Source organism: Trachypithecus francoisi, unplaced genomic scaffold, assembly GCF_009764315.1.
Source record: "Trachypithecus francoisi isolate TF-2019V2 unplaced genomic scaffold, Tfra_2.0 Lachesis_group0, whole genome shotgun sequence".
Lineage (NCBI taxonomy): Eukaryota > Metazoa > Chordata > Mammalia > Primates > Cercopithecidae > Trachypithecus > Trachypithecus francoisi.
The window spans coordinates 24,105,088-24,131,610 of NW_022681453.1; the positions used below are offsets into that span (position 1 = coordinate 24,105,088).

At 39.1% G+C, this 26,523-nt stretch overlaps 1 protein-coding gene across 1 annotated transcript in view; it reads right to left on the reverse strand.

Annotated features, from left to right (window-relative positions):
• Positions 1-26,523, reverse strand: part of ERC2 (ELKS/RAB6-interacting/CAST family member 2) — a 1,005,625-nt gene that overhangs the window by 468,666 nt on the left and 510,436 nt on the right. The window contains exons 11-12 of the mRNA XM_033210156.1: positions 25,298-25,491; positions 18,907-18,918 (exon numbers count right to left, since the gene is read on the reverse strand). Coding sequence (XP_033066047.1) covers positions 18,907-18,918; positions 25,298-25,491 — 206 coding nt within the window. The remainder of the gene's footprint in view (positions 1-18,906; positions 18,919-25,297; positions 25,492-26,523) is intronic.

The window sequence follows — 26,523 nt, forward strand, 5'->3', positions numbered from 1 at the left end:
CAAAGACTAAGAACTATCTGATACTCCTTGAAAACAGACAGGAGTAAGCTTACTCTAATATTCTTCATACAGCATCTATGGAAACTGTTTATCAGTGAATAGCTGAGGTTTGAGAAATAACTAAAGTTTTTGAAAAGTCCTATGGGATAATGTATGGATAACTATTAAACATAGCTGTAGCATAATTTAGAAATGAGAAATAATTTAAAGTCATATTGTATAGACAGATTTCTCTACACTAGTAGGTAATAAGTCAATTTTTTTAAGAAAAACACCAATACTAATTAGATGAATATGAAAAATATTTCATTAAGATTCAAGCTAAAGCAGAAAAAAAGGAATTGATTTTCAAAAAGTAGGTGTTTTGTTGATAATAGGGTCTCAACCTCATATTTCTCAGCCCATGCAGTGATTCTGATTACTATTAGGCCCTATTTCTGGTATAAATCCTAAATTATTTCTTGTTGTACCTTATAAAATCAGAATTCTTCCTTCAAAGAAGAAATTTACAAGAAAAACTTGCCCCTTTCCCAACTGAAGAAACTGAAAACCCCTATAAAATCAACATCTTCAAAGCCCAACCCATGAAGAAAGCAACATTTTATCTGCTATGGTTTAAATGTGTCCCCCAAAGTTCATGAGTTGGAAACTTGATCCCCTATGCAGCAATGCTGAAAGGTGGGGGCCAAATGGGAGGTGTTTGGGTTATGGGGGCACCGTCCTTATGAATGGATTAATGCTGTTGTCCTGGGAGTGGGTTCCTTATGAAAGGACAAGTTCAGCCCTCTCTCACTATCTCTGTTGTACTCTCTTGCCCTGTCTTGCCTTTCTGCCTTTCACCATGGGCTGAAGCAGCAAGAAGGCCCTCACCAGATGCCAGCTTCCTGATCTTGGACTTTCCATCCTATAGAACTGTGAGAAGTAAACTTCCGTTCAGTATAAATTACCCAGTCTGTGGCATATATAGCACCACAAAACAGACACTATTCAAAAATAGAGTGTCAAATTCTTAATAACTTTTTGTTTCATAGTGAACTCAAATCTGCTTTCCTTATAATTATCTGATTTTCTATTTTTTTCTTTTCTAACATAGCATTTTAATATGGATCTTCTAGAAAATCAGCATATTGGTTTACATTCCAAATGCAGAAGTCATTGAAGTCAAATGACAAGGAAAGTAGTTTCCCTGGCTGTTGGTGTTTATTTTCTATGATGCTGCTAGAAGGAAACTAATTAAAAGAAAACTCCCGGCAACACCTGAAAACATGATGATTCAGAAAAAGAATCATAGTTTTCTCACCGAGCAAATTGTTGGGAGTAGAATATTTATGATATAGATTTAGAAATCTCTATGAACTGAAGGCATTTCCTGGGCAATTAATCAAGGGGAACTTTTACATAAAAACACATCTCGATTGAGCTATTTGCGTAAGAGCCCACAGGCTGCAATGACTAATTATAAGTCTCAGACCTGTGCAGTTTGCTGAAATGCTTCTCTTCAGTCCATTAAAAACACCATGACAACATACAAATTCAGCAAGAATAAACTAACAATGGGAAGTTACAATTACAGAAAGGAATTATTCAAAGTATGTGACCTTTGCACAAAAATGATACACATTTATTTGATACTACAGACTCTCCTCTATTTCCCGCCTTTGATAGGTCTGTGTAATTCTCACTAACAATAATGAGAGATATGTGCTAAAAATGAATAGCTGCTAACTCCAGCCATCTGTGCATTCCTGGTACAAATAAAATTGAATGTCATCACTACCCTATTGGATTTCTCAGTAATGCTCTTTGCTGATAAGAACTTTAAAAAAATACCAGTGGCTTTTTTTCTTTTTCTAACTCATAAAAAACATGCCCATTCCCCTTGCTACATAAAGGGGTCTATTCTACTCTGAATCCAGGCAGCCACTGAGAGGTGAGGGTGAGATAAATCCTTGCTTATCAAGATAACTGTTTCCCCACTCAGTATAAATGGAGACAAAGTATACCCAGACTCGAATGATTAAAATGGCCAAATTCTTAGCAGGTTAACTCATTACTTTTCATCCTTCTCTTGCCAGCCCTGAAAGCTAAGTAGCTGTCTTAACAGCCTGCAGCAATCACTTCCAAACAACTCTCCTGCCCTACAGGAGAAATGTATAGGTAAAATGGACTTAATTCATTTTTCCTTTATGAATTACCGGCTGTCAAAAATTGAGAAAGGTCCCAAGCTTTAATGGATACTTTTGGAAAGAGAGATCATGTGCTATAGAATCCAAGATGGTATGCTGGAGAGCCAGAAAAGCTGGAAGACTGGAAAGTCGCTGGTCAGGAATTTTATACACACACACACACACACACACACACACACCCTCACCATTTTGTATACACACGAAGAGAGAAGCCAGTATGACCATCTCCAGTCCCAGCCAAGTGTCTCTGCAGTGACAACGGAGGAACACATGGCATCACAGGGCCACACGGTTCTACCTTCATTTCCCTAAGCAGCCAGTTGACCAGCAGTAAGCCAACCTTTGCAAGGGCACCTCCATACACCCTTCTGAGGGCTAAGTGTGAAGTCCTGCTTCCGAAAACCCAAGGATCTAATAATCAGGTGAATCGCTTCTTCCTCTAGAGCCACACAGAAGGCTGTGTGGGATCTTCTCTTAGGTTTGATCATTAGATCTGGTTTTATATGACATACGATGACAGAACTGCTAAGAATATTTATTAGCTTGGCTAACAACTAAAGAAAAAAATGGTAATCACAGCTCTCTGGAGAGGCTTTTTAAATTTCATTTTATGGCACTATAAAATGAGGCCATACCCTGAGCATTTAAATGGGTAAATTATTTGGTTGGAAGTAGCTCAAATTTTGAAGTTCAGTCACACTGGTAGACATAAAAACTAAGTGAATATTCAAGGTAAGAGTCCATTTCAAAGGTAGCTAAGACATTACCAAAAGAAAGGAAACATTTATTTCATATAAATGGCCGCATGTGTGTTGCAGGAGCATATATGTTTGGGGTCAAGGTTATGCTTTATTTTAAAGTTTTGGCAAACTGTCCCTAGCAGTACCTCATTGAACCATCAAAAAAGCAGTACCGATATAAAGCTGTCAACTAGTAATTTATTCGTAAACAACATATTTAATTATAATAGTACAAATCACAAATCACAATTCTACTTACTTCCTCTGAGAGCAAAATTTTTGAAACTATTCCCATTATGACTTATTAAAAAGATTAAATATGTATTGAACAGGATTTTAAAAGGACATATCAAATATTAACAATTACTAATTAGCAATATTACTAATTATTATAGTAATGCTGGTAATAAAATTACTAATATACAAGAAAAACCAACAGTCATATATTTAATAAGGGTCTAGTATCTAGAATATATAAATACCACAACTCAACAATAAAAAGACAAATAACCTAATTAAACATGGGCACGGAATCTGAATAGACATTTCTCCAAATAAGATATACAAATGGCCAATCAGACCATGAAAAGATCTTCAATCTCACTAGTCATTAGAAAAATGCAAATCAAAACCACAATGAGATACCACTTTACACCCAATAGGATTGCTATGGTCAAAAAGAAAAATAAGAAGTAGTGCTGGTGAGAATGTGGAGAATTTGGAACAATTATTTATTACTAGTGGGAATGTAAAATGGCACAGTCACTTTGGAAAACAATTTGGCAGTTCCTCAACAAGCTAAACATAGTTACCATGGGACACAGCAATTCCACTTGCAGATCTATAGCCACGAGAAGTGAAAACATATATTCAAGCAACAACTTGCGCATGAATGTCCATAGCAATATTTTTCATATCAGCTAAAAACTGGAAACAACCTAAAAGTCAATCAACTGATGAATAGATAAACAAAATGTGGTATACCCACACAATGGAATATTATCAGTAAAAAGGAATGAGATAGTGATACATGCTATAACGTGGATGAAACTCAAATACATTATGCTAAGTAAAAGAAGCCAGTCACACAAAAACACATAATATATAATCCCAATTAAACAAAAGGTCTCAAATACTGAGAAAATATTATAGATTAGTGGTTACCAGGGGCTGGGGAAAAGAGGGAATAAATGAGGGAGCAGAGAGTGACTCCTAATGGGTATGGGGTTTCTTTCTGGGGTGATTAAATTTTAATTCTAGAATTAGAGGGTGGTGATGGTTGCACAACCTTGTGAATATACTAACAATCACTTAATTATACACTTTAAAAGGGTGAATTTTATGGTATGTGAATATATCTTAATTAAAAATTACAAATGCTAGTAATAAAAAATTAAATGGTACAAAAAGGTTTATAAAAAGAAAACTTATATTGCTCCTCCATCTTCCCCAATAAACCACTCTCACTGTTAAGGGTTTTCTGTCAATCTTTCTAGAAATTTTTTAGGCATAATGCAAGCACAGACACATCTCCTTTAAAAATACAGTGGACAATTCTATACATTTTACAATATGTCTTGGACATCTTTCCATGTCAGTAACATATAGATTGGGCATAAAGGAGGGGGCTGGAGAGAGACAATGGAGCTGAAAGAAGGAATGCCAGACAGGAACTGAAATCACTCTCTGGGTGGTGGAGGTGCAAGGATCTGTACCTTCCTCAAATTTTCAAACGTCTGTTGAACAATCCTGGATATCCTACATACATCTCAATATATTGAAATTAAAATCTCAACTGTTGCCTCCTCATAATCAAAATCACCCTCATTTTCTGTACTCTTTATCTTCATCAAAACCACCCAAGATTGGGAGCCAAAGAGGAGTGAGTCTTCCATATTCCCAGCACATCACACCCAATAGATCACTGTGCTCTACCATTTTAATTTAAAATATCTATCAAAATAGTTATCTCCCCTTAATTCTTATTGATACAAGCTCAGCTCATACCTTTGCTTTCATTGTCCAGACACTGAAATAGCTCCCATTTGGCTTCCCTGATACCAATCAATGTACCTATCATTCCATCCATCCTTCCATCCATCCAGCCATCCATCTAGTCATCCAACAAATATTTATGAAACATGAGCCATGGGTCAGGCATTGAGAACACAAAAACAAAGAGGTTGTCATCTTTATCATTAGACCATTCAAAGTTTAGTGAAAGGGAGAAACATGGAGTTGGTAAATGACAACAAAATGCTTTTTATTTGTGATTTTCTTAAAATTTTACTTTAAGTTCTGGGATACACGTGCAGAACGTGCAGGTTTGTTACATAGGTACACATGTGCTGTGGTGGTTTCCTGAACCTGTCAACCCATCATCTAGGTTTTAAGCCCCACATACATTAGATATTTGTCCTAATGCTCTCCTTTTCCTTGCCCCCAGCTTCCCAAGAGGCCACGGTGTGTGATGTTCCCCTCCCTGTGCCCATGTGTTCTCAGTGTTCAATTCCCACTTATGAGTGAGAACATGTGGTGTTTGGTTTTCTGTTCCTGCGTTAGTTTGCTGAGAATGATGGTTTTCAGCTTCACCCATGCCCCTGCAAAGGATATTAATTCATTGTTTTTTATAGCTGCATAGTATTCCATGGTGTATATGTGCCACATTTTCTTAATCTAGTCTATCATTGATGGGCATCTGGGTTGGTTCCAAGTCTTTGCTATTGTAAATAGTGCTGCAGTAAACATATATGTGCATGTGTCTTTATAGTAGACCGGGTGGAACTATTGTCTTTTGAGAGAAATCAGGGAGTTACATTAAATTTGAACTTCAAAGATGTATAGAGGTTTGCATGTATATAGATGGAAAGGGTCATTTAGGCAATAGGAAAAGTATGCTCCAATATAGAGAGATGGGAATGGTCTGTCAAGTGCAGACAATGAGAAAACATTGGGTGAAGGCAAACACTGAATGGGGAATGAGGGGTTGGAGCAACATTGCATGTACATAGAGTTTAAGATGACTTGAAAGCAACTTAGGGCCAGATGGTGAAGAGCTTATAAAGCCAGGAGGTGCAGTTGGATATTCTGCCCAACGTGTGAAGAGGAGGCAACAGGGGCTTTCAGGCACAGGGTGTTGCCTCACTGATTTTATCTGGAGTGTAAAACAGAGACTGGGACAGATTGTGACTCTCTGGAGGCTACTGCAATTGGCCAAATTACCAAATGGGACAGCAGCATTGAGAGTGGGGAAACAAAAGGAAAGAAATGGAATCTGTTGGATTAGATATAGTGAGGGATGAGCAACAGGCCATTTAGAGTTTTCTATCTTAGATAAGCAGGTGAATGTTGTGCCACTTTCCACACCTAAGCGCCAAATATATAGAGCAGTGGGAGGATGGGTGAAATAAGTGGTGATGAGTCCAATTTTGGTTGTATGGGAAGTAACAGGTAGACGTCTTTCTAAAACACAATCCTGTCTCCCACTGCCTTCAGAATAAGTTTTTTAAAATTGTTTTTATGATGGCATGTAAGGGAATATTCATGTGTGCATGTTCCCACATGCCCATTGCTCCTGAGATAACCTAGGTTCAAATCCAGAGTGACCTCGAGCAGATTACCAATAACCTCACTAACCTCAGTTTACTCATATGCCCGTTGAAAATCACACTACCCTTCCAGGGTTTTCGGGATTAGAAAAATTCTTGCACATCAGTGTTTTGCACAGACACTGGCCCATGAAAACTGCTTAACAAATGAGAGTACAGTTTTCCAAGAAAGGCACTTAGAATTATCTTTCCCCCAAATTACATTAAAAATACAGAGTTAATATCGGGTTTTAGAAAGGTCTTGTGTGTTTTTAAACTTTACAAAACTTAGTTGATCATATGATAAAAACAGCCTCCAAATAGCATTTAAAATGTAGGGAAGTTTAGTTAGTCACTGTACCCAAACATTTTAATTTTAGAAAACTATATAAAAGTAAGATGTCTATGAGAGATGAGAAGATAAACCAAACAAAGCAAAAAACAAAACAAGGAAAGAAATCCCACTCTCTCCAGCAGCTGGGAGAACTGAGAAGCCAGCACAGATCCTTTCTATCAGGCATACCGACAAAGTCATCACAGCTTAAAAGTTTAAAGTTTAAAAGTTTAAGGAAAAAAATAAAAAACACCTAAGCGCTGTAGGAGGAAGACCCTACATCTTGATGGCATGATACCTACCCTCTGACCTGACATAACGATGAGGAAGGAACGATTCCACAGTGTGATTACTAGCCGGACAGAGGCTAATACGTGGTTTGAGTTCTCAGCCCTTGTCTTTGTTATGTGCTGCCAGCACTCCCACTTGTATCAGACAAGATCAAGGCAGATACAGATACTGTGCTGCAGAGAAGTCCATCTCTCCTTCGGAGAGTTGTTTTCCAAAAGGAAAACCATCATATATCAAAACAAAGGCCTTCATTTCTTTTCGGCTTTGATGCTGCTGTGGTTCTCTAATCACACTGTGTGGGGCCATGAAGAACTGTCCCAAAAAATGATTCCTGGAACAAGCAGAAAACCCCTCCTGGAAATACATCTTTTCTCTTGGCTGCTTCCCCAGAATTCCCCGCCGGGAACCATCTTAAGCAGGCAGAAGGATGGATGACCGAGGTCTTCCCCCATCTCTGCCGTCCATGATCCTTGAAGCGCATCCAGAGCTGACTGTCTCCAGTCTACAAAGCCACTGCCTCCATGGAGGCCCACTCACCAGGCCCACTCAAACTCACTTCAAAAACAGGAATTTCACATTCTGGCTCAAGAGAGGGCAAAGACTCGGACCAGCAGCTCAAAAAAGCTGCAAGAACTGCCAATACAAACAGCTTCTCAACTTCCATTATAAGAGGTTTTCATCAACGCCTGGAATCCTTTGTATTATAGAAATAGCTTTCCACCCCAAAAGAAGCACATTAAAAAGTGGTCCCTATGGTCCCAGGAGTGCCTGAGCCAAATCAATTTATACTAGCACAAAAAGCCTTACTTTGGAATCAGACACAGTGTTTAAGATTCTGGCTCTGGAATCGAAATGGCTGAGTTTGAATCCTGGCTCCACTACTTAATAGCTGTATAAGAGTGGACAAGTTACTTAACTTCCCTGAGCCTTGGTTTCCTGATCTCAAAAATGGGACTGAGTAATAGCACCTACTGTCTTGGAGTTGCTATAAAACAAAACAAAACAAAATAAAAACAAACAAACAAACAAAAAACATGAATTAAACCTTGCAGAAGGCGTAGGACCAGAGCTAAGAGCAAACAGGTGCTCAACAAAACCTGTTCTTATTTCTGCTGCAATGATAGCAACAGCAATAACTGCAAGCTACTTAGGCAAAGTTTCTTCCACCATGCCTTTATTTTCTTCCTGCTCTCTTAGTAGCTTTTTTGTTTATTTGTTTCTCCTGTCTTGCTGGCTCTTGTGGAAACACGGCCTTGTTCTTCTGGAAACAAGGAGGATAGAGATACAGGCTGAAGATTTGGGTGCTTTTGTCTTTCAAAATTTTTCATTAATTATCCCTACATCCCCTAAACCTGTTTCTTCTTACTCATCATTATTGCTTCTAGCTTGGGCTACTGCCTATCCCTCCAGCACAAAGATGGTTCAGGATTAATCCTCCCAGAAGATACTCCTCATTATGTTCATCCCAGGCTCAAAAAGTTCAAAATCTTTCATCTCAGCACTCAAGGCTTTCCTCTGTCTGGAACGGCCCTTTCTGCCCCTCTTCCCCCTACTGCAGAGCCTAAGTTATAGACAGTCCCGTTCCTTCTGAGCATGCCTTCTATCTTCCCACCTCTCTTGCCATTGCTTAGGCTCCCCATATAATTCTACATCTGGTAAAATCTTTTCCATTTTTCTAGTCCAGTACAAATACCACCACATTCATAGAAATTTCCCAACTCTTCGCTCCTCTGAATGTCCATGACATTCATATAGAATTTGTCACCCTGCACCATGGGTAATGCCCCTTTGCCAAATTTCAGATTTTCATTCCAATCTGCCTACTGGGCAGGGCTACCTAGCAATCCCAAAGCATCTAAAACACAGCCTGGCCAACATCTCTTTGTTCTTAACTCTGGCCATATTTTCCACACTTGTTCCTACATCCTGCCACAGTTAGCCAGGGATCTTGATTATAGGTGGGTCTCACCGAAACCAAGGAAAGCTGAGAAATTAGCCTTCCCAAGAGGAAAAAGAAAAAAATTATATTCCTTCTGGGTCTCACAGAGAAGAGCACAGAAAACCCATCCTGGGTCCAAGGTGACTCTGGAGCCAGGGTTGTTTTAATGTCTCACAAGGTGACTCTGGACCCAGGGTTGTTTTATTGTCTCATGAAGCAAAAGCTGGCTCACCTTTCACTCCCTGTTGACTTGGTTCCCCTCCATCACTGCCTTCATGACTCACATGCCACTCCAAATGCCTTTTTTACAGCTTCAAATTACTCATAATTTCTACCTCCTTATAACTCCATTTCTTCACAACTCACATTATTTCTTCTATAAGTGTTTATTAAGTGTCTACTATTTTTGCAGGCACTGGTTGGATAAGACAGGTCCTTTCTAGATCAAAGTTCTACTCTAGACTGAAAGACGGACATTGAACAAGCAAGTAAGAGTGTGTCCTATTTTAAAGTGGGAAACTACGTGAACTTAGGCAAACCTAACCTGGGCCTGTCTAACTCCAGTGAAGAGCAAATGATGAAAGTGACATTGAAACTTCACTTGGCCTAGGAAAAAAAATATAGTTATAACCATGCTTCATACCTTACACTAAGATAAATTCCAGATGGTTCAAAGACTTAAACGCAGAAAATCAGAACATAAAAATACTAAGAGACTGTGCCCCCGGAAAATTCATCCATTGAAATCCTAACCTCCAAAGTGATGGTATGAGGAGGTGGGGCCTTTTGGGAGGTGACTAGGAATGGGATGAGTGCCTTTATAAAAGAAGTCAAAGGGAGCCTATTTACCCCTTTCACCTTGTTCTCACACAGCAAAAAGGTTCTGTCCATGAGCCAGAAAGCGGGCACTCTCCAGACACTGAATCTGTTGGTACCTTTGATCTTGAACTTTCCACTCTCCAGAACTGTGAAAAATACATTTCCGTTGCTTAGAAGCTCTCCAGTCTATATTTTGTTATAGCTGCCTGAACAGACTAAGACACAAATCATGAAATTACTAAAAGAAATCACAGGACAATTGTTGTTATAGTCTTGTAGCGTTGAAGGGGTTTCTAAGTATGGTACAAAATTCAGAAGATATAAAAGAGATGACTGAATACATCTGACTATGTAAAATAATTTTGTAAAAAAAAAAAATCTGCATAACAAAAACCACCATTAGCCAAATCAAAAGAAAAGTGACAAATGGTCAGGGGGAGCATTTAAAGCTCACATCAAAGACACACGTATCATTTTCCTAATATATAAAATCTTTTACAAATTATATAAGAAAAAGACCAATAAAAGAATACAACAAATTATAAACACATTTAAACATGTCCATTTTCACTTGTAATAAAATAAAAGCAAATCAAAACTGCACTTAAACATCATTTTCCACCTCCCATATTAACAAAGATAAAGTTTGAAAAGCGCATGGCACTGGCAATGCCTCTGTCAGGAATGCCCCTGTGGAAAAAGAGGCATTCCTACACGTTGTTGATGGGTCTGTAAATGGTTTAGCCTCTGTAGAGGACAAGTGGTAAAATCTAGAAAAATGATAAGCATATTACCCTAGCAATTCCACATTTAGGAATTTATCGTACAGATATATTCACATACATTTGAAATCAAGTCTATTCAAAGTGATTAATTATAGCAGACTGCATGAGAGGAAAAGACTAGAAACAACCTAAAAGTCCTTCAAGAGGAGACAGACACAATTAAATAGTATGCAGAGGTGAAAAAGAGTAGAAAGCCTTTAGGTATGGATATGGGAAGATCTCCAAAATAGTTTGCTAAGAAAAAAAAGCCAAGGTGTAGAACAATGTGAATTACATTATACCACTTGCATAGATATCATGTTATAAATACTATGGATCTGCTTCTGTCTCTCACGATGCTGCTTCTGGGTGTAGTGCTAGTTACATCCCAGTGCCTGGTACAGAGCAGACATACCATCACTATTTGATGAAAGCAAATAAGTTAATGAATAAAGGAGATAAATGTGTAAGGAACACCCTTAAATACTTAGCCCATCCTCTAAACTCAACATCAGATTTTTTTTTACATGCATACAGAAAGGCAGTAGCTAAATCCTGGATCTCTAGTTCCAGGAAAATCTAAAATAAGTCCTTATATAGGATAAACAAGGATTGCATGAATTAGTTTACATATTTATATATAAAGATTACTTTTCAATAAGCATAAGTTGATTTTTCTATGCTCACTTATTCATATCCCTGGGGTCGGGGGAAGCATGCATCAGGATGCTGTTTTCAACTTTTTCCTCAAAAATCTCTCAATGGCTTGGGAGAAAATGTCTAAAGTCTTTATTCTGGCAACTCAGGTTTTTAAAACTAGAAAAGCAATGGAGGCAGCTGGCTTCTCTCTTGTATCAACTCCCTAATCTCACCTGTTACTCTTGGCATGAAAATCTTCATCACATATATAATCACTGCCACTTACTGAGCATCTCCTATGTGCCTGGACTGTGCTCCACGCTCAGTGTGCATCTCGACCACATGCCCATGAGAGGTACGCTATAATATGATTGTCCCCACTTTACAGATACAGAGATCGACTTAAAGACAGGAAGTACTGTGTCCCAAGTGCAACAGCAATGGTGATGCTGTTTCTCAGGAGCTGGTCTATTTAATTTTCTACACTGAATGTTCTAACAATAGATAACATCTTGAATAACTTGGACTGTGAATGACATATTAATATAAACTAATAATAGGTCTGTGAGAGACAACACACGTGAAATCCTAGAACAGTCCTTCTTTATCTGCTTAGGAATCCCTAAAAAGCCCCTGCTTTGCGTGTTTAGGTGGCAGAAGAGCACCCACACTCAGCAAGGCGATAGGACACCTATCTGGCAATTACCCAGTGAGTGTTTCTCACCAAGGCCCATTCATCGCAGGTTATCAGAAGATTCTTCAGTTATTCATTATTATAACCAACTCATTCTCTCCACGGTAATTATCTGTGAGCAACATATCATGCTGTCCTTGGAACCATCAAACTGACATATGATTAAATAGCAGAAGGTTCTGCAGTTAAATTTAAAACCACTCTCTTACACTTCAACTCACACATCACATCAAGATCTGTGCAGCCACAGGAATATTCCAGTTGACCAACACCAATGGCTGGTGAGAGACTATTTTGTTACTTCATGCTCCCATGTGAGACAGGTGGTGGTTATGTTCTCAAAACTTGAAAAATGGATTTTTTCCCAGGACCTAAAGAAAAAAATTGCCAAGTAATTCTATGTATGAAATTCTGCATTCATCCCAGGTTAAAATGTCTCAAGAGTTGCTAATATTCACCATTATGTCTTCAAAATTATGGTGGAATCTCACTAGAAATAGTACATTCCTTCAAAACACTGTGAGAATCACACACTTTACACCTTTCACTGAAAAAAGTTACTTGAAAGCATAAATTATTGTACATACAGCTCTGTATATGCCAGTAAGAGAGGTACTTATACTAACATGGCTACCAATCTACAAAAAAGGTAGATGAGAAGATCAATCTGCAAGCTGGAGTTAAAACATGAGTCTCACTGTTCTTGGACTGGAAAAGGAGCCACACCAGGAGTTTGAGATCAGTCTGAGCAACATAGTGAGACCCCACCTCTGCAAAAAAAAACAATTTCAATTAGCTGTGCATGGTGGTAGGCCTGTAGTTCGAGCTACTTGAGAGGCTGAGGAGGGAGCACCACTGGGCCCAGGAGTTCAAGGGTGCAGTGAACCACAATCACACCACTGCACTCCCGTCTGGGAAACAGAGCAAGACCCTATCTCTCCTTTTTTTTTTTAAGGAACCATAGAGGCTCTTCAAGGGAAAATGTGTTCCCATCTCCAAACCCAGTCTACAATTTCTAAAACTAAAGTTCTGATGCAAAAATAATTCTACAGAACCCACTATGTTGGCAGGAACTGTAAATTAGAAAAAGAAAAAAAAAAAAAAAAGCTTTTTTTCCATCCCCAATAAAATAGTTGTACCCAAAGTAAAATCAGCTGATTTCTGGGTTCTATTCTATTTTTCATATTTAATTAGCTTAATATTACTCTGAATCTAGAGTAAAATGAGAGAGCAGCAAATACTCAAATCATCAAAATCCTCCACAAAAAAAAAGTCAAAAGCATTTGTTATACATAACAACAATGTATTTTCCTCAGACAAACATACACAGTGCCCACTCATTTTTAAATAGGTTCCCCCAAGATGGAGACTTCACAAAAATGTGACACTACACACTGTGGAAATTCCAAGCACCTTCACCCAATATGGAAGAAAGTCCAGTCACAGGATGGTTGGGTTTCTCTACAACCTGAGCTAGTATTGTGCATAATGAAGTGAGAGAATTCACATTTCATAAGAAAAGCCATATAAAGGAAATAAGATATTATTTTTCTAGAAAGTGATTTATAATAATACTAAGAAACTATTTTTTTTAAAAAATTCCTTCCCCTTCTCAGCATTTACAGAAAAAGCTAACATATCTTGAGAGATTTACTATTTGCTGATATTCATCCATATGGTAGTACCAACCAACAGCCAAGAGGATGAGAGAAACAGGGAAAAGAAAAGGTTTTAGAAAAAAGAAAAAGTACAGATGAATGATTAACTCTTACCAACTTGGTATCTCTTATTCAGGGTCATGACTTATAAGGCCTACCTGGGGCCATCCTTCAATTTTCTTGTTTCTCCAAGGAATCTCAGACACACACTGAACTATAAAACGTTTCAACTACAGTGCCAATTGTGTTCCTTCAGTCTTCACCATTCTAGAGGGTATAGATAGAGTGCCAGAACAGCAACTCAAGCAAAAGCTAAAGAGAAAAACAACAAGCAGCATAAAGCACTAGTTCTATAAATCAGAGCTGGCTCAGCAAAACATTAGTCACGGCAAGTCCCACCAAGGCTGGGATGGGAAAGGTGTAAGCACCAATCCCTGGCTATGCCTCAAGGGTTCAAAACCATTTCTAAATATAGAACCCACTTTATGTTTGCAGGAGTTATAAATCAGGGAAAACAACTTTTTTCCATCCCCAATAAAATATTTGCACCCAAAGCAAAATCAGCCGATTTCTGGCTTTCTACCAGTTTTGCTTGGGCATAAAATTTTCTGACACTTCACCAGAAATGTCAGCATTAGTATAAGGCAGCTTTAAAGAAGGATATGATTTTCTGACCTGTGGATAACCCCTTCAACCCCAACAGGAAAAACGGGGAAAAGCACACCTGAAACCTGGTTTTTCCAATTATTAGTATAAATGATACAAATTATTTTTCTTAGTGGCCAAATCCTTCCTTACAGGAAGTATTGGTCTTTGAATTTGGTGAGGGGAGGGATCGTGTCTGTTTTGCTGCTATATCCTCAACACCCAGCCAGTACAGACTCTCACTTGGAGAAGGATTTCAATGAATAGTCAAGGAAGAAGAGGAGGGAGGAGGGGGAAGAGAGGGAGAGAGAGGAAAAGAAGGAAGTAGGGAATGAAAGCGAGAGAAGTTCAGATGAAGATCTTTTCCCCTCTCCTTTTATTTCTGTCTTCATTTTTCTTGAACTTGCAAGCATCCAACTTGATAGAAAACCAATGATATCTTTTCTCAGGGCCTCATGTCTGAAGCCAGATAATGACATCCAATGCAGACAACTCAGCTTCTGGGAAGAGCCCCAGCAACTCTCCGTGGAGGCAAAGAAAAGAAAGGGTGGGGTGAGACAAACCCAATGGGTGCTCCTTTATTCAACAGCATTCAAGAGCATAACCGCCACCTCCCATGTGTGGCATAACACTCTGCACAGAGCCCATATGGTCAGTGGGCTCAGGGAAGGCTTTGGTGGAAGAGGCAACTCCTGCCCTGGCTTTGGAGGGGCAAAATTTGTACAGGAAGGACCAGAGGCATGGAGAGGGGAGATAAATCTGAGAACGAAAGGAGAGGCTAACTGCACCGCTGGCAGGACAGTTTTTCCCCAAAGTGCTTCACGGAATATATTCGATGAACACCATATTCAGAAAACCGAGGATTGAACAGACCTGCACAGGTTTCCTTACTGCAGACCTTCTCAGTGCTTTTACTATGCAACTGGAGCAGAAGTGGCAAAAGATCCCATTTGTAAATCAAAATGGATTGATTTAGGGGGTAAACAAACAAATGCCTTTGCTTACGAGCTGTATAAAGTTAGCAAAATGTTCAACTTTGATGAACACGTTTCCTCTTACCTAATATGGAAAAAAAAATGATAGTCCCAACCTCAGATGTTATGAGAAGTGAACATTAAAAAGAACACTAAAAAAAAAGTGATTAATTCAGTGCTGGCACTTAATTAACACCAAATGTATTACTGTTGCTGCTTCTGCTCCTGTTGTTTCTATTACTATTATCATCAAGCTATGTCATGAATATAAAAAAATGTAACACAGCATTTCTTAAACGGTTTGGTCAATTTTTCATCAGGTATTTTTTGGAATTGCTGGGCCAGCACACAGTGCCTAGCCTATTACACAGTAGGCACTCACTATGGAGGGAATGGGGCAAAAAACTGCCCCTAGCAAAGAACAAATTGCAGGACACTAAAGGGATGCTCTGGGAAAGGTGTTTTTCATTATTTCTTTGGGCAACAGGCCTCTGAGGCCTGGGAGGAGTGACTTCATCTTTTGCTAGAAGAATAAGGGATTGAAAACACAGTGTTCAGCTTTGGGGAAACATCACAAAGAGTTTATTTTGGTACAAGTGTTTGAAGTGACTCTATAATAATGAGCTCACGCCTGCTGCCAGGCGCCAGCCATCAGCTTGTGCCTGCTTGCAGGGCAGTGCACACAGTCCATCACCGACAGCCCCTTCATCAAACATGTGATGCCACGTGCAGGCAGGATCCCAGAAGACTTGTTCCAAAGATGGCTCCCTCCTCTCAAAGAGAGGACACCGAGGCCCAAACAAGAAATCAGCTGACCTGGGATCCAAAGTGAGCTGCAGACTGAGAGGGCCCGGGAGAAGTCTGTGTCTTCTGGTTTTACTTGGTTGATTCTCTGGCAGGACTTTGAACTGAATCCCAAAGGATACTTTTTATTTTTTTAGTCAGTTGCTGCATACATTTTTGGAGATAACCTCATCTGTCATAAGTCATATGCTAAACTCACAAATAGTTACTAGAAATACAAAAGTTTCACGTAAACCCTCCCCCTGAGTACAATACAGAGATCCTGATAAACCTTTCCAGCTTCCCACTGGTTTGTGTATAAAGACATTCTTGACAGAAGTGGAGTTTACTGGCGTGGAGACCTGAACAGATTTGGAATGTGACACTTGTATTTTACCAAACCCAGTACTTACTATCTGTCCACCTGAATTTAAGCATAAGAGTCTACATAGAGTTTGAAGAGGAAATGAAGTCATCTGAAAAAGTAGTTGGAGGGAGAACTTCCCATGGAGTCCACAGCACACAGAAAAGTCTCAAGAGTTAGTGTAGTTTCCAAACTTCAGATTGGGAGGTGGCGATGTGCAGGGCAAACCATAAACTATGGTAAGAAAGACTAGACACGATTTTTCTAAAATACATATGTGTACACACATATATATACATATATGCACACACACACATGTATCTCAACTGCATGCCATATAAAGAAAGTACATGCCATATAAAGAAAGTCAGAGATCCTGCATTCAGTTCAATTATTACATTTCATTTTATTTTATTTTAACTGGTAAACCTGGAAGTCATTGGGAATAAAGCACAGTTAATTCTGGAAACTTGTCAAAGTTGAAGAAAGCTTCCAGGACTCTAAAGACTTTTTTGTTTCCAAGAGGGCAGAGTTGCCCAATTCTTCCTACACTAAAAATATAACCAGAGATGATTATTCACAATGATTGCACATTTTCTTCATCATGTTCATTTGAGGCAACAAGTTAAATGATATTGCAATGATATGAACCTTGATGTAACTCCTAAGTTTATCCAACTAGATTTGGCATGTACATTTTGCCACACCCTATCAACACACCCTGCCCCTTGTCCAGAGAACCACTGGACACCCATCACCCCTTCCAGCCCTATCTTCTGAGAGTCAGAGCTCATGTTCATTCACCATGAAATAGGAAGAAAAAAAAAAAAAAAAGCTACCACACAATAAAGTTCCTAGAGCATAAAAAACCACAGTAGAGTGTAGATAAAAAAAACTAAAGGCCCTGAAAGGAAACTTGAGGTGTGAGAGCAAAAGGGATCCCTGGATCTCAAGTGCTTCAATATTGAGAGGTACAGGTTAGGGTAGCAAAGGGAAGGCAAAAGGAGGGGGATAAAGGTGGGCAAGGAGAAAAGCTTGAAGCTTCATTAAGTGAGTGGATCAAAAACTTGGAGAAAAGGTTTGGATGCATGTGTCCAAGCCTCCCCCAACCCACCCTACCCCACCGCCCATTATGATGTCTGTGTTTCTGCACATAGATGCACCAGATTTGTTCTGCTCCAGAAAGTAAATTAAGAGTCATTAGATTTGGGAATAAGAGCAGTTCTCTGGGGGCCATGCTCTTAATCTCCGATCAGATCTCTAGGGACTTTTGAGAATGAGGCTTTCCTGCAGCATGATGAAGTTCAGGCAGTTCTTGGGGGATACCCAGTGTGGTATGTGAGAGGGCAGAGAAGTATTCAAGGACTATGAGCCACCAGGATTGGAAGCCAGCAGTGGGACAAAATCAGTAGATGAGCAGGATGCCTTGTTTTGAAATAACTTGATACTGTAGTCAATGAATTGGTCTGGTGGTTTGGGTGATGAGGCAGAATAAAGGGTTGCAGACCCTGCGTACAGAGAAGAAAATAATATCCCTTGCCTCTCAATAGAGCGACTATACTGACTACCACATTGATGTGATGCTTTCTTTTTTTTGAGTTTAGACAGCCTCAAATCCTAGAATGAGCATCCTTTATAGTAAACTCATTGATTGAATGATAAAGAAATCACTACCTATTACTATGTTTTACTGGAAAGAGAAGTTATCCTTGATTTAAGGAAGAAGAAATTATTGGCTTGGGCCTTCTACATTGGAGGAATCAAGCCTGGGATGCGTTTTCAGACAAAATGCCCATTTCATTTCTTAATATTGGGGTACACACAGTCAACAATGAATCAAGTTTTACACTTGGTTCCATATGCTATGCCCTAGGTAATTAAAGTATGCCTTATGGCTAATAAAAATGAAGTTAGAAAGTTAAGACCGAAACAATGTCAGGAAATAACATGTGTGTACAATATGTTACTAACACATTGATAATTTTCAAAAGTGACTTTTTAAAAAGTATTATAAATCTCTCAGAACACAGTGATTTATTAAGCGAAAAGTCTGAACATTTTGCACTATTAAATTTAGCTTTTAAGTTGCTATGTCAAGGGCAGCTCTTTTGTTCTCCTAGGTTAAATTTAGTATCCTGCATTTTGTTTTTATCCACAGCTCCACGTTGTATCATCCTGCAGTCAATTTTCTGAACTGCTCAGGAGAAAGGCACTGGGGAATTATCACGAAAATTTCTCTCATGGAATTTGTAATCCAGAAATAGAATTAAATAATCCAACAGTGACTTATTTCCATTGTCTTCGTTGCCTTTTCCCACCTATACATCCTTCTCATAAAATAAACCTTCCCAAGGCATGGAATGAAATGAGTGGGGGAAATGCAGTGGCCAGAGGAAAACCATTTCAGAAACGTGTTTGTTAAACAAGTACAAGCCATAAATTGAGCTTAGGAGGGAAAGACAGTTAGAAGAAAAACTGAAATTACTGACCTGAGAGTCAAGCTGATTGGAGCAAGGGTGAAAGCAGCAATTTGGAGGATAAGCAGAAAGGAAAAGGGATAGCAAAAGAGAATAAAAGGAAGGAAATGCATTAGTTTTAAACATATAGCCAATAGATGTTACATCAGCAGGTTTATAACCAAACAAAGCAACCTTTTATCTTATATTACCCCCAAAAGCCCTGGGAACACACTGTAAGCTGTTGTATTAAATATCATACCAAAGAAACTGGTATCTGCTCTGATACGTATAATTACAGAAAGCACTGATGGGAACCAGAGGTGTGCTCCCACAGTACAGTGACAGCATCAGCCCTTCTCTGGAGGAATATTTATAGAGAAAGTTCCTATCTGTGTGCATATAAAATTTTATTATTTAATAAACTGAAATGGAAACTACTAAGGTATTAGACCTGGGTAAGTGCTCATGTCAGAAAGATTTTTACTTGAACCAGTAAGTTGGATGGATACATCCTATGAGATATTTTTCCTTCATCCCTGAAAACCAAAAGGAGCTGAGCAATTTGGCTTTCGGTTCAAAGATTTCCATTTTAGATGCTTACAGAGCACTGCACCTAGCAATGATCAAAGACCCTGTGAGGAGGGCTTTTGGTGGTGTGCCACCCACCTCTCAGCTTCCCCAGCAAGGACAGAGCAACTTCCCAAGCTGAGAGTAATTTTTTTCAGTCAGAAAAATGAAGTTCCAACTTCATTACTGAAAATATCAAGTTATAATACTTTTTAATTTGTTTGTATAAAAATACCTAGCATGCCCTTCTCGTTGGTTAAAACAATAATCTCTATTGTCAAGCAAAACAATAAAATAAAACAAACAAACAAAAAAACCATATTCATCTTCTACAGGAGCACATAGTGGACATTCATTTTGTTGATCTGTAAAATGCGCTTTGCAAAAACAAATTGGATAAACAAATACTTTTCCAGCTTTCTCATCAATGGGGTCCCACCATTCCATACTATAAAAAAGTAGTTTTAGGTATTTCACATGGGAAGGAAAAACAAAACAAAATAAAATAAATCCTCAGGATAAAGCTTAAGCTAGAACATTCAAATGAAAACAATGTTGACTACAATGATACAACTGAAAGAGAAAACTTAAGATTAACCACATGGGGAAAGTGTTGATTTGACAATGCCTTGTATCTGAAATCCCCCTGCCGAGTGTTTTGTGATCACAAATGCGCAACTGATCGAAAATGAGAGTTATGTCAGGACACGATCACTGTGGGGACTTTGGCAACACTGGCCCCAGCTGCCATTTCAAATCCTTCTGGATCAAAGGTAATTGAATCAAGGTCTGTGGCCAAGCCTTAGAGAATCCTAAACTGAAATAGCAAGCACACATTTCAGAAGTAGTTGCCTCTTTCAAGGGCTCCTAGTTTTCTTCAAACTCTCAAAGCTGTCCGTGATGTCCATGACCTTCCCCAAAAAGTTGCTAGGAATGGAGTATAACCATCTGCCACTTGTCTTCAAGAAATTCTTTCAAATACATTAACAAATGTAAGTGAAAATTACCCGGCAAGACACATTGATATCAAAACAAATAAAACTGGCATCAAGTTTTTTCGATGTACCATGAAATTTCTAAAACATATTATCATAATTTAAAAATAATAATAACACTTAAGTTTACGTTTTGAACGGAGCTCTGAAAGGCATCAAGGAAATTATGTTAGTACATTATTGAGCAAATCAGAAGAAAAAATAACATTCTCTTCCTCAAACTTAGATAAGGCTCTTTTAGGCATCTAAAATGATTTCTCAGTGTCCAAATGTCTGGTGATATTATTTCTCCAACCAGATAATTAAGTGGAAGCCTGTTTTCCATTCTGATGTTATGTCTTATGAGTGTGGAACCCCAGGGATCCAGCCTCCTCTCTGCATTGGGGAGGTATGTGATTGAGGGCTCAATTTGGGTATTCTCATCCTTTAGACAAATACCAACAAAATCCCTTACATATTTAAGATAATTACATGAAAGGTCACCCAACTGATTCCTTCCCATGGGCGGAATGTGAGAAATATCGTGGCAGCAGGTCTGTCTTGACAGATTCTATTAACCTCTCTCTTTCCCCTAAGTCACCAAAGGATTAATTCTGAAACTCTAAATAAAATTCAGAGACCTTGATGGGCAGTGACACAGAAGTACTACATATTTCACTGCCTCTAAGGTTTAATTAGCCACTAGGTTGTATATATACGTGACATCTGACACTGGGGATGGAATAAAGACTTTAGCTGAATTTGGACCAACTCTCAGAGCCTTGCTCAAGGCCCACCACCCATCTAGTAGCAAATTTCCCTGAGCTGCCTGCAGTCCAAGGCAGAAGCTCCCCACTGGGCCGTGCAAGAGTTTACAGGCATAACTGCACGTGGGACCACACTAGAGCAACATGCACTTTAAAAACCAAAATCTTTAATGGCTGATGAGAAACGTCACTCACATAGAATTTAAGAGGGAAATGCACTGTGTAAATGCCAGCCATGTGCTATCTGGAATGGGAAGATTAACAGAATAGAAAGTAAACATATACTGCTTTCTGAGAGAGAAGGGGGCCAGTGTCAAGGTTGTCTGAGTTATTCCTAACCCTGTGCCTTTTGTTGCATACAATTGAAGTTCTGGAATATTTTAGAACATGTGCTCCTTTTAAAAGAGGTCTTTTCACTCTGGTAGGTCACATTACAAGCTAGAGACCACAAATTTATTTCAAGTTCAATTTTTGGTTTTCAAAATTACAAATTTAATTGCAAACATTTCTCCATGGCTCCAAAACGGAGATACATGTCACATTGCTAAGAACTCTTTACTTCTCAATATTGTGAGGTATGAATTTTGTAGTTTTATCCAGCAAATGACAATATTGCCCAATTTGAAAAAGGCTGCTTGACAACTGGAGGAAGATGTTTTTGTCAGAATACACATGTAGCATAGCAGATAATGCTTCAGAAAGGCAGGCCAAGGCTGAGCTCTCTTTTTCCCAAGAAACTTCCCCTCTGAATCTCCACCCCCACCTCCTTAGGGGCCTGGGCTGGGGCTGGAGCTCAGACATTTCCCAGACAATGCTCTCCTGCTGGACCTGAGACACGAGCAGGCAGAGAACTGGGACAGACTCAGGTCCCACCACACGTTTTATGAATTACAGTGCCTGGGAGGCATCAGCTTTAAGGAGAGACAAAGGCAGAGATAAAGAAAATGTGCAGAAAGTGCATAAAGATAAATGCCTGTAAAATCACTGCTGCTTTAATGCATTCCATATTGAAGAAATAAAAATCTGAATATTCTTGATGACTTAAAGGCAACAGTGTCCAGCTAAGATCTGTTTGTCCAATTAGACCATTAAGCTGTTTATATGTAAATGTTTATAATAGCTTGTCCTGATTTTCAATTACAATTCTGGGGGGCTGGTTTAGTATAGAAAAAATGCCATCTAAACATGAAGCATATCACTTTCTCTCCTGTATGCTAATAAAGAGGTAGATCTCTTGCAGCCCAGCAGCAATGCCTGCTCAGGAAGGCTCTCTGCCGGCTGCATGACTGTTTAGTCCTGCTGTACTAGCTTCTTTCTTCTGGCCCATTAGTGGAAGGGATTGTTCTCAATGGCTCATGTGTCAGTCCTGAGTTCGAATACCGACTTGATTCTTATAAGGTCTGCAACCTGGAGGAAGTTACTTAATCTGCATAAATCATAGTTTCTCATCTGTAAAATGAGAATAATGATAGCTTCTGTTTGTGGGTAAGACTAAAAGGTATATATCATTGCAAGTCAAGTGCTTAGCAGAGTACCCGGCACACAGTGAAGCACAGAATATACATACAATATACATACCCTAGTATTACAAATAAAACTACTATAATTATTAATATTATTATCTAGGGCATGCTCCACATAGCTCACCGCTTCTCAGAGCAGTGGATTAGGAATCAGGAAACCCACATTACAGTTTTGCAACTTTCTGACTATAGGCCCAATCTCAGGAAGGTCATTTAACTTTTCAAGATCTCAGTTTCCTAGTCAATGAAAGAGACATGATCATAACTTTCCTGTGATCTCATGTCAGTGTTTTAAAGAAAAATTTTGGTTCTAAAATGTAGTTCCAAAATAGATCCATCTAAACTCACAGTGCTCCCTGCGTTTTAAGAACTAGCAGACTAGGCCGGGCGCGGTGGCTCAAGCCTGTAATCCCAGTACTTTGGGAGGCCGAGATGGGCGGATCACGGGGTCAGGAGATCGAGACCATCCTGGCTAACACGGTGAAACCCCGTCTCTACTAAAATACAAAACTAGCCGGCGAGGTGGCGGGCGCCTGTAGTCCCAGCTACTCGGAGGCTGAGGCAGGAGAATGGCGTAAACCCGGAGGCGGAGCTTGCAGTGAGCTGAGATCCGGCCACTGCACTCCAGTCCGGGCGACAGAGCGAGACTCCGCCTCAAAAAAAAAAAAAAAAAAAAAAAAAAAAAGAACTAGCAGACTAGCAGAACATCCCCACATTTTAAAATTAAAACTAAGCCCTTTAGAGATCTATTTTGGACAGTTACCTTAGAAAAAACGAAATCCTGGACTTACTGCTCAAATTGGTCACACTGAATAAAAATCAGATTATCATCAAACTAATGCTAAAATTATGAAGAGAAATATTAATTGATTTGGAATTTGAATGTACCAAATATTATACCTGAAAATGTTGAAATTTTATTGGAAATTAACCTATTTGTTTCATACAGAGACAAAGATGAGATTTTTTTCTTTCTTTTCTTAGAGAGAGGGGTCTTGACCCCAGGCTGGAGTGCAGTGGCTCATAGTTTACTGTAGCCTTGAACTCCTGGACTCAAGTGACCCTCCTCTCTCAGCCTTCTGAGTAGCTGGGACCACAGGCACACATTACCACATCTGGCTAATTATTATAGATACAAGGTCTCCCTGTGTTGACCAGGCTGGTCTCAAACTCCTAGGCTCAAGCCATCCTCTCACCTTGGCCTCCCAAAGTGCTGGGATTACAGACACGAACCACCATATCTGGCCTTGAGAATTTATTTGTTTTAGCATTTGACTGTTCATAATGATATACACGTTCCGATTTACCTGGGGACCAATCGCTTGCAAAGCATCATTTGAATAGGTTGTTAGAGATTCACTCACTTCTAACAAGATTCAAGGCCATGAAAGGCTAAGGACAGATGATTGCTTGAGTCCAAGAATTGGAGACCAGCCTGGGTAACACAGTGAGACCTGATCTCTACAAAACATTTTTTAACATTAGCCAAGTGTAGTGGTGTACACCTGCAGTCCCAGCTACTCAGGGGGCTGAGGCAGAAGGATCACTTGAGCCCAGAACTTTGAAGCTGCAGTGAGTTGTGACCATGCCACTACACTCCAGCCTGCACAGCTGGCAAAAAGTAGAGACGAAATTTGAACCCAGGTCTTCCTGTCACTGAAGCCCATGAGCTTTCCACAAGATGATAGAGAGCTACTCTGTGTATGTCTTGAAGTCCTTTAGGGCTTCACAAGTATCTCGATCAAAGCTGGCTAACATTCACAGGTTTGTTCAAAATTTGGTGATCTCTTCCATATGGATGAATCTGGGAAAGACAAATTCTGCCTTATTGCTGAACCAATTAGAAATCTGCAGAGGTTATGGAGTTATGTAAGATTTTTCAGAAAGTTTTTTTCCTTACATGAAGTACAGGAAAAAACATTGATAGCAAGCTTATTTTTCGCACCCATACTATACATAAATACAATATGGATATGGTTTATCTGAAAATCTAAATACTCCGATTCAACACTCCCTGTTTTTACACAGAATTTGCTATCACACAGGACCTATTCAAGTATATATATTTAAAAGGTCCTCTTAAGAGATAAACCTCCAGGATGAATTTGTTGTGATGTGCCAAGAGACATCCAAAGGATATGAGCTCCTTCCTTCTTCCCCTATCTTGAATGAAGAATTCTCAACTATATTCTTCGGTTGTTGTGGTGGTGGTGGTGGTTGTTGTTTGATCAAGACAAAACTAAACCATAAATATTTACCTGTGATGGAAAGGAACTGAAGTTTTGGATAGTCAAAGCCCCAATTTCTTACACACTTCACTGGAAAAAATGCGAGATCATGGACATCACTCAAGAAAGTTGACCACTATTTTCTTTAACACAGAAGAAGTATATAATCCCTCAGAAGATAAGCCAATTGCATTCTTAGCATTCCACAGAAATGTCACCTTTCACAGGCCATATTCCTCATTTATGACTTGTTTCTAACTTGGAATATGAACGTGCAGTCCAAATCCACCACAACCGGAGATGGGCAACCACGCAGTCCATGTTCTCTCACTGTCAACAATTTACATGACTGTAAAATTTACCTCTCCAGTTCTGCGATCTTCTTGTCCTTGTCATTCTTCTCATTCTCCACCTCCTTGAGGATCTCCAGCAACCGGTCCACTTCTGCTTGAGCCTTGCCACACTCGTCGCGGTAGTAAGACGCCTCTTTATCTAGCTGTTTTATTCGGTCTGCAAACTCAGGGTTCATCCTGGAGTCATCTTCAATATTATGTGCCTTCAACATTACATTTGTAAAGAATGCAGTTAAGACAACAATTTAGAGGAATAGATAGTGCTGTCAACAATGGCCCAGAAATTAACTTTGGAAAGAAAATCACCACCAAGATTTATGGGTATATTGTCAGTGAAAAGGCAAAATAGAAAAATCACACATTTCAGCTACCTTAGAACAATGTCGGTTTTAAAATAATATTAGAGTTTTACAGGGGAGTTTCTTCGATTACTGATATTTTGTTCCATTAAATGTTGCTACTTTTAGCTTTTCTTTCCACCAAAAAAGTGGGGTTGGAGACTGTGATGTCTTTATTCCCAGTCATGTGACAAGCAGACCTAAGACAATTTAACTCCTCACAGTTAAGGAGGTGATTCATACAAAATGCTTCCATTTCCAATACAAAGACACCAAAACAACACGATATTAGATTATCTTCCAAGAACCACCAAGGGCATATGTAAAGCCAAATAACATATAAGAGACAGATTGAATAATAATTGAACATGTCATCCCACTGAGAAATTTCAGCAGGAAACATAGTTTGAAATGAGGCTTGGAGGTGAGGAACGGCTTTCCAGCTAACAGTTATACCCATAAATTCTCATTCTCTTAAATAAATTGAACCTAAACCAGGAGGAGGATGAGCTAATTCATGAACAAGTACACAGACGAGAATCTGCAAATACATGCATGGGTGGGTGGCAGCTTCACACACAAGAAAAGACACAGGCAACAACACAGCAACAACATTGCAGAATAATTTGCAGCCAAAGTATTTGTGGGTATGTGTGTGAGAGAGTGTGTTACAGCTTTTTTTTTTTTCCCAAAATAAACTTTTGGCTGAAATATTCCCAGACAGATAGAAATAACACTGCACTGCAATGTTTTGCCTACCCCTTGTTTCCCATTATTCCTAATTGACTTCTTCAAAGAGCAGGCAGGGAAAAAACAAGTAGTTTAACAACAGTGCACATTCAACATAGAAAGTTCAGATAAGTCATATATGTATGTATCTTCAAAATCCACCGGTGA